The sequence below is a fragment of the Gekko japonicus genome, unplaced genomic scaffold, assembly GCF_001447785.1.
Source record: "Gekko japonicus isolate JY-2015 unplaced genomic scaffold, Gekko_japonicus_V1.1 scaffold1863, whole genome shotgun sequence".
Classification (NCBI taxonomy): Eukaryota; Metazoa; Chordata; class Lepidosauria; order Squamata; family Gekkonidae; genus Gekko; species Gekko japonicus.
The window spans coordinates 311,801-321,158 of record NW_015165301.1 but is presented as its reverse complement, the minus strand read 5'-3'; the positions used below and the strand labels follow the sequence as shown (position 1 = coordinate 321,158).

At 50.4% G+C, this 9,358-nt stretch overlaps 1 protein-coding gene across 1 annotated transcript in view; it reads left to right on the top strand.

The window, feature by feature from the left end:
* SH2D3C (SH2 domain containing 3C) overlaps positions 1-9,358 on the top strand; it is a 129,221-nt gene that overhangs the window by 37,396 nt on the left and 82,467 nt on the right. The window contains exon 3 of the mRNA XM_015410405.1: positions 8,605-8,644. Coding sequence (XP_015265891.1) covers positions 8,605-8,644 — 40 coding nt within the window. The remainder of the gene's footprint in view (positions 1-8,604; positions 8,645-9,358) is intronic.

The window sequence follows — 9,358 nt, the reverse complement described above, 5'->3', positions numbered from 1 at the left end:
ATGTGGGTGGGTATTCTGTTTGTAATAATTGTTTGGATACACTATATTTTTAATATGCTAGTTGTGATAATTTCATGCCAAGTAAACATGTCCATAGTCATATTTTATGTTCCTAAAGTAACAGAATGACTTTCAATCTAGAAAAGACAAAAGAAATGCTAATGTAGCATTTATTGTCAATTTTTCCGAAAATTTCCGGTTATTTCCAGAAAAAAAAACGGGTTTTTTTCCGAGCTTCAAAATTTCCGGAAATTTTACATCTCTAGTTACAGGTGTGCCGCCGGCGGTCCGGTTGGCCCGGGGGCTGCACTGCCGGCGCCACGGCTTCGTTTCCCCGTCGTGCCCACCCTCAGCCCTCCCTCGGCGGCATCCACTTTGCCACTTCCTGGGAAAAAGCTCCGAGGTGCCTGGCCGAGGAGCCATGCTCTGCCAGCGTGGCCGCATCTCCCTGGGTCAGCGATGGTCGTTTCTCCGGGGCTTCCCATGGCGAGGTGCCGCACTGCGGCCCCGTCGGTCACCATGGAGTCATCGCTGCCTCACTCCTCTGCTGGTCCCTGGGTGAGTGGCAAGGTCGGGGCGTCCCTGGGGGTGGGGTACTCGCAGGGGTCGTTTTGTAGAAAAAGAGCTAGGGGAACTCATTAGCATAACTCATTAGCATATGCCACACCCCCTGACATCACTGGAAGTGTGTCATAAGGCCACACACCCCGCCCCCAACGGTCCCGGCCGCCGCCACCGGCCTTGCAGCTCCACTGCCAAACCCCATGAGGGGCCCGGCGGTGGACCTGCAAGGCCGGCAGGAGTGCAAGGAAGCCCCGCGAAGGCCCTCCCTGGCCCCAGGGGGGGAATCCTCCCTTGCCACCTTCTTTGGGAACTGAACGGTCTCAGTAACTTTCCTCTGCAAATGGTCCTGATTCAATTAGAAAAGGTTGCAGCCACGGCTGGGATGGAAAGCTGGTTACAGCTGGACGTGTCAACCTCCAAGTGAGGACTGGGATCCCCCAGAACCACGGCTGATCTCCAGACCACAGAGAGCAGTTCCTCTGGAGAAAGTGGCCGCTTTGGAGGGTGGCCTCTGTGGCATTTTATACCCGAGGCCCCTCCCCCTCCCAAAATCTGCACTCACCCCCAAATCTCCAGGAATTTCCCAACCCAGTGGTGGCAACTCTAATTACAGGGCTGAGGACAAGTGTTTTTCAGTAAGGTTGTTTAAGAAATAAGCTCTCAGTCCCAAGACTTACTTACAAAACAGGCTTGTGGGTTCAGACTGTCTCCCTCTGCCACTGTCTCCCCCTTCGTCCTTCTCCTCAAAGCCCCCGGTCCTAACCTCATGACCCTCCCCGCCTTTTTAAACAGACTGTAGGCAATTGACTGGCATACATGCGCAGTATGTTTTGAAATGTGGCATCAAGGAGATATTGGCCACAAGCAGGGTTCATTTCCTGCAGGAGCACACAGGAGCAGCGCTGCGGCAGTAAAGAGTCCAGGGGGCGGGCACATGCAACAAGCCCCACCCCCTGCTCCCAGCAGCCCTCAATCAGAGCGAGAAGCAGCCAGGTAAGTTGCAGAGCCCCCCCGGTCCAAAACAGTCCAGGGGCACCTTTAAGACCAGGTTTTATTCAGGGACAAGCTCTCCCTCCTCTGCGAGGACAGATTTGCACGTCCCCCCCCCCCAATAGCTAGCAATCCAAAACAGTCCAGTGGAGACTGAGCAGTGGGTGTTGCCTTCGGACTCACTTCCGGTGAGGTCAGGGTTTGTGGCATATGCAAATAAATTATGCTAATGAGTTATGCAAATGAGCCCCTGCACCTCTTTTTCTACGAAATGACCCCTGGCCACAACCTAGATAAGAGATGGAGGGAGTCGCTCTTTGTTATATTTCTTCATCCCCCTATTTTTGGCCTACTAGATCAGGGCTCCCCAACGCGGTGCCCTTGGGAACAATGGCACCCACTGACACCTTTCTTGGTGCCCTCCATGTGCTTTTAGAAAGTGGGATTAGGTGGGCCCATTTGCCCAGCAGGTCTGCACTGACTGGCTGCGTGCAGATTAAAAGGCACCGTGCTAAACAGAGTTTTTGTCTGCAATGTGGAATTGGTACCATTAAAGGTAAAGGTTCCCTTGCTCGAAAGCCAGTCAAGTCCGACTCTAGGGTTGCGGTGCTCATCTCCGTTTCAAAGCCGAAGAGCCAGCGCTGTCCGAAGACGTTTCCGTGGTCATGTGGCCGGCATGACTAAACACCAAGGCGCACGGAACGCTGTTAGCTTCCCACCGAAGTGGTCCCTATTTATCTACTTGCAATTTCTTGCTTTCGAACTGCTAGGTTGGAAGGAGCTGGAACTAGAGACGGGAGCTCACTCCGTCATGCGGCAACTCGGGACTCGAACTGCTGAACTACCGACCTTCCACAGTCTGCAGTTCAGCGTCTTAACCACTTGAGCCACCGCAGCTAATGGTACCATTCGAGCTATGTATAACCTCACTTCCTGACGTTTTGTGGTCCTCCTGCAGCGGCCATTTTGTGATGGTGCCCACAGCCCTGTGTCAGAATTTCAAAGGTGCACACAGGCGCAGAAAGGCTGGGGACGCCTGCAGTATAGATTTCCAAGGTAGGCCAAAAGGCACATCGCCTCATTGGTGCACATCTTCCAGTTTCAAAGCACTGAAGGACACATGTACAATGCACTGAATAGGACAGTGCTGAGAAAAGAGTTAAGAGAGACAAGAGATGGGGCTGGTGTCCAGACGCTGGGGCAGGAGGTCATAGGAATCCTAACCAGGGGTCATTTCGTAGAAAAAGAGGTGCAGGAGCTCATTAGCATAACTTATTTGCATATGCCACATACCCTGACATCACCGGAAGTGTGTCAGAAGGCAACACCCACCGCTCATGCTCCACTGGACTGTTTTGGATTGCTAGCTATTGGGGGGGGGGACACACACGCAGATCTGCCCTCACAGAGGAGGGAGAGCTTGTACCTGAAGGCAGGCTGGGGGGGGGGCTCTGCAACCTACCTGGCTGCTTCTTGCTCCTCGTGGCCCAACTTAGGGCTGCTGGGAGCAGGGGGTGGGGCTTGTTGCATGTGCCAGCCCCCTGGGCTCCTTATTGCCGGAGCTCTGCTCCTGTGCGCTCCCAAGGAAATGACCCCTGGTCCTAACCGTCTCCCATCTTCTGGACAGACAAAGGCCTTTCCCAATACCTGCTGAATGGTATCCTTTAATACGCGATGCCGGGGGACTGAATCTGGGTCCTTGAGCGTGGTATACTGTATAAAGCTGTCTTATATTAGGGCCCAGAATCACCTTCTCCGAGGAAGTATCTGAAGAACTGAGCAATGACTCACGAAAGCTCATATCTTGACCCCTCTGATTAGCAGCGGCTCTCCAGAGAAAGGCCTTTCCCAGACGCTTCCTAATATCTTTGAAGTGAAGGTGATTCATCGGGAGACTGAAATGGAGACTTTCTGCACAATTAGGGTTGCCAGCTCGGGGCTGGGAATCACCTGGAGATTTTCGGGGTGGAGCTTGAGGGGGGGTGGGGTTTGGGGCATAATGCCGTAGAGTCCAACTTCCAAAGCGGCCATTTTGTCCTGGTGAACTGATAGTTCATTACAGGTTTGTATTACAGGTTGTAATAGCTGGAGGTCTCCAGCCACCACCTGGAGGTTGGCAACTCTGTGCATGTTCCCTATGTGCCCTGTCACTGAGCTGTGCCGTGCGGCCATAGCTTGCATCAGCCCATTGGTCCTTCTGGCCGATTGCTTTATGTTCCAAGAGGCAACAATGGTGGTCCCAGGCAGAGATCTGGCTTGCTGACATCCTTCTTAGCTGTAAATTGGGCCTGTGTGTGAAATTATACATGGAAACCATGTGTTCTGCCGCTGAATTATGGTCCTTCTCCCACCCTCAAGCTCCAGATATGTGTCTACTACTGATTTTTGTTGTTGTTCAGTTGCACAGTCGAGTCTGACTCTTCGCGACCCCATGGACCAGCTCCCGCCAGGCCTTCCTGTCTTCCGCCGTCCTCTGAAGTTGGCTCAATTTCATGTTCGTTGCATCGATGACAATGTCCAACCATCTCATCCTTTGCCGTCCCCGTCTTCTTTGACCTTCAGTCTTTCCCAGCATCAGGGTCTTCTCCAGTGAGTGCTCCCTTCTCATTGGGTGGCCAAAGTATTTGAGCTTCAGTTTCATTATCTGGCCTTCCAGGGAACAGTCAGGGTTGATTTCTTTTAGGATTGACTGATTTGATCTTCTTGCAGTCCAAGGGACTCTCAAGAGTCTTCTCCAGCACCATAGTTCAAAAGAATCTATTCTTCGGCGCTCGGCCTTCCTTATAGTCCAACTCTCGCAGCCATACATGGCTACTGGGAATACTATTGCTTTGACCATGCGGACTTTTGTTGGCAGGGTGATGTCTCTACTTTTTATCATGCTGTTTAGGTTCGCCATCGCTTTCCTCCCAAGGAGCAGGCGTCTTTTAATTTCATAGCTACTGTCACAGTCTGCGGTGATCTGGGATCCCATGAATGTGAAGTCTGTCACTACTTCCACGACTTCCCCTTCTATTTGCCAAGGAGTGATGGGGCCGGATGCCATGATCTTAGTTTTTTTGATGTTGAGCTTCAAGCCCACTTTTGCACTCTCCTCTTTTACCCTGAGCAAGAGGCTCTTTAGGTCCTCTTCACTTTCAGCCATTAGAGTGGTATCATCTGCATATCTGAGGTTGTTGATCTTTTCCCCAGCAATCTTAATTCCCGCTTGTGATTCATCCAGGCCAGCATTTCGCATGATGTACTCTGCATATATATTAAATAAGCAAGGTGACAATATACATCCTTGTCGTACTCCTTTTCCTATGCTAAACCAATCAGTTGTTCCATATCCGGTTCTGACTGTTGCTTCTTGTTGCTACTGATAGAATGGTATATATGTCGTTGGTGGGGGTGGGGGTGTCATCAAAAAGCCCTCTGGTGGTGCCGGGAGGGAACTGCAGGGAGAAAATGTGGGTGGGTTTTGTTTTTTTTACATTATTTGTAATGCGCCTTTTTTTACTTGGACTCGAGGTGGATTACACAAAGTGAGTCAATTCAATTTACAGGATGGGACAGCCAGTAAACAATGAAACAGGATCAGGGTGGTAGAACCAAACCCAAAGTCTAAAAACTGAACCGAAGCAAAGCATAAGTATTGACGTGACACATTAAAAGATGCAAAGACTACATTGTGGGATCCTCGTTTCATCAAGCTGCACACAGTTGTACAGACCACAATCCCTAATAATTTATCCCAGTGACTTTATTGCAGTGCAGCTCCATTGTCTCATCGAAAAGCCCTCCTGAATAATTTGGTTTTGCATAATTTGCAGAAAGCCACGGGTCTGGGAGCCCACCTGACCTCTCTCAGGCAGGCCGTTCCGTAAGGTGGGGGCCACAGTAGGAAAAGCACATCTATGAGCAGCTGTTGATTTTGTCCATTTGTGGGTTGGCACCTGCCAAAGGGGGGCCGCGGTGGCTCAGTGGTTAAGACGCTGAGCTGCAGACCAGAAGGTCTGTATTTCAGCAGTTCGAGACCCAAGTGCCGCGTGACGGAGCGAGCTCCTGTCTCTGGCCCCAGCTCCTGCCAACCTAGCAGTTCGAAAGCAAGAAATTGCAAGTAGATTAATAGGTACCGCTTCGGTGGGAAGGTAACAGCGTTCCGTGCGCCTCGGCGTCTAGTCATGCCGGCCACATGACCATGGAAAATGTCTTCAGACAGCACTGGCTCTTTGGCTTGGAAATGGAGATGAGCACCGCAACCCCAGAGTCGGATTCGACTGGCTTTCGAGCAAGGGAAACCCTTTACCTGCCAAAGAGCCTGCTCTGTTGAGTGAAGGCTGTCCTGGCAAAGAATAGGGGGAGAGGTCGTCCTGCAGATATGAGGGGCCAGGGCCATGCGGATCTTTGTATGTGACAGCCAACACCTTACATGGAGCCCAGGAACTGATGGGGCAGCCAGCGAAAAGCCTGCAGGACGGGAGCAACATGTGTGCTCCATTTAGCCCCTGATAACAGCCAAGTAGCCACGGCAACAGGAGGACTTCTGAAGGAAAGCATCCCTGTATGGAATGACTTTTGATAGGCATCCTTGTGCCAGTGGGGTGTAACGGTTAGACTGCCAGGCAAAGATCTGGGAGACCCAGGTTCAAGTCCCCACTCTGCCACGGATTCTGACTAGGTGACCTTGGGCCAGCCACATTCTCTCAGCGTAGCCTCCCTCACAGGGTGGTTGTGAGGATCAGGGGTCATTTCCTGCAGGAGCGCACAGGAGCGGAGCTCCGGCAGTAAAGAGCCCGGGGGGCGGGGCACATGCAACAAGCCCCACCCCTTGCTCCCAGCAGCCCTCAATTAGAGCAAGAAGCAGCCAGGTAAGTTGCAGAGCTCCCCCCAGCCCCCCGGTCCAAAACAGTCCAGTGGCACCTTTAAGGCCAAGTTTTATTCAGGTACAAGCTCTCCCTCCTCTGCGAGGACAGATCTGCATGTCCCCCCCCCCAATAGCTAGCAATCCTAAACAGTCCAGTGGAGCCTGAGCCTTCTGACACACTTCCGGTGATGTCAGGGGGTGTGGCATATGCAAATAAGTTATGCTAATGAGTTATGCTAATGAGCTCCTGCACCTCTTTTTCTACGAAATGACCCCTGGTGAGGATTAAATGGAGGGAAGGAGAACCACGTTGGCCACTTTGGGTCCACAATGGGTATACATGAAGTAAAGATAACAACAGAAATGTCCCAAGTGCTCCTCCCATCAAGGGTCTGTCTTAAAGCATCAAGATGGGTAGCCCCGTTAGTCTGCCTGTAGCAACAGGAAAGAGCCAGAGGCCAGGAACACCTTAAAAACTAACAGCATTTGTGGCAGGGAGGGAGCCGTCATGAGTCACTGCTCACTTCTCCAGATAGATCAAGATGGGCGGATGTGTTTGTCTGTAGCCAGGGGTCATTTCGTAGAAAAAGAGGTGCAGGAGCTCATTAGCATAACTTATTTGCATATGCCACACCCCCTGACATCACCGGAAGTGTGTCAGAAGGCAACACCCACCACTCAGGCTCCACTGGACTCTTTTGGATTGCTAACTATTGGGGGGGGGAACGTGCAGATCTGTCCTCACAGAGGAGGGAGAGCTTGTACCTGAATAAAACTTGGTCTTAAAGGTGCCACTGGACTGTTTTGGACTGGGGAGGCCTCTGCAACTTACCTGGCTGCTTCTTGCTCTGACTGAGGGCTCCTGGGAGCAGGGGGTGGGGCTTGTTGCATGTGCCCGCCCGCTGGGATCTTTACTGCCGGAGCTCCGCTCCTGTCCGCTCCTACAGGAAAGGACCCCTGTCTGTAGCAGTAGAAAAGAGGAAGAGTCCAACAGCACCTTAAAGACTAACAAAAGGTGTGGCAGGGGAGGAGCTTTCGTGAGTCAGGGCTCATGAAGGCAGGGTATGAGCTTTCAACGAAAGCTCCTCCCCTGCCACAAATTTTGTTAGTCTTTAAGGTGCTCCTGGACTCTTCCTCTTTCCTACTGTCTGAGAGCATGTGCAGAATACCTTGCCATTTAATGTATTCAGTCTGTGTACTCCGATGCATACTTTCACAACTCTTCCAGCAGTACCCAGTTCTGTTTGACATTATGATCAAAAAAGCATAGATCTGATTTCGATGGGGTTGCAAAACTCATCATTTTGCTGGTCAGGATTAAATAGGAGATGTTGCTTTTATTGGAAGGCTGTGGAATTTTCCTCCTACGAAGTTTGTTGATTCAGAATCATTATTCATTATTGCACTGGATATTTTATGGGGTTATAAAATATTGATTTATCCTTAAGACATATCACTTTCCGTTTATGAGCCAATGTAGGATACTGGTTAAAATGTAAGCCTAGGGGCTCAGAGACACAGGTTCAACCTCCCCTCCATTCAGCCATAAAGTTCATCGAGAGACCTTATTCCAAGCACTCTCTCTCTCTGCTTAACCTACCTCACAGGGTTGTTGTGAAGATAAAACAGGGAAGGAAGAAGATGTGTGCTGCCCTGAGCTCCTTGGAGGAAAGATGGGATAAGATAGTTGATAGTAAAAAGGTAAAGGTTTCCCTTGCTCGAAAGCCAGTCGAGTCCGACTCTAGGGTTGCGGTGCTCATCTCCGTTTCAAAGCCAAAGAGCCAGCGCTGTCCGAAGATGTTTCCGTGGTCATGTGGCCGGCATGACTAAACACCAAGGAACGCTGTTACCTTCCCACCGAAGTGGTCCCTATTTATCTACTTGCAATTTCTTGCTTTCGAACTGCTAGGTTGGCAGGAGCTGGAACTAGAGATGGGAGCTCACTCCGTCATGCGGCACCCGGGTCTCGAACTGCTGAACTACTGCCCTTCCACAGCCTGCAGTACTGATACCTAAAACAACTGCATTTGTACACGAGAATGCTGCCTAAGGGATGTTTGCACCAGCCAGTATCCACCACAGGGATTCTTTGATGTCTGGCGGATGAATGACTGGGGTGGGAGGCAGGAAAAGGGGGGGTCCTTGTTGCATACACTTTACTACCTACCTGCTCATTAATGGCATTGGGTTTCCCCCCACAGGAACCAGGATGGACTGGAATCTGGCAGTGAATACGTTAAGGTAAGAAATCATTCTGATGTCGTCTCCTTTGGGTTAAGAAGTGATTATGAGACAAGGGGTCTTACTTGGTGTTTTTTCATTCTGTTGTAAGTAGCTTCGGTGGGGAGAAAACTGGAATATCAATGAATGAATGAATGAATGAATGAATGAATGAATGGGAAAGAAATTGAGTAGAAGACAGAGGCAGGATACAGGATGATCTTGACAGGCGGGAAAACTGGGCTATAGCATAAAATGAATTTCAACGGAGATAAATGTAAAAGTTCTGCATTTTGGTAGGAAAAATCACATGCATAATTATGAGATTGGGGGGACTCGTCTTGACAGTAGTATGTGCGAAAAGGATCTAGGGGTCTTAGCAGACCATATACTGAACATGAGTCAGCAGTGTGATGTGGAAGCTAAAAAGGCAAATGCCATTTTGGGCTGTATCAACAGAAGTATAGCGTCCAGATCACACAAAGTGATGGTACCGCTTTACTCTGCTCTGGTTAGACCTCACCTAGAGTATTGTGTTCAGTTTTGGGCACCACAGTTTAAGAAGGATACAGACCAGGGGTCATTTCATAGAAAAAGAGGTGAAGGAGCTCATTAGCATATCTCATTAGCATATGCCACACCCCCTGACATCACCGGAAGTGTGTCAGAAGGCAACACCCACCGCTCAGGCTCCACTGGACTGTTTTGGATTGCTAGCTATTGGGGGTGGGGGCA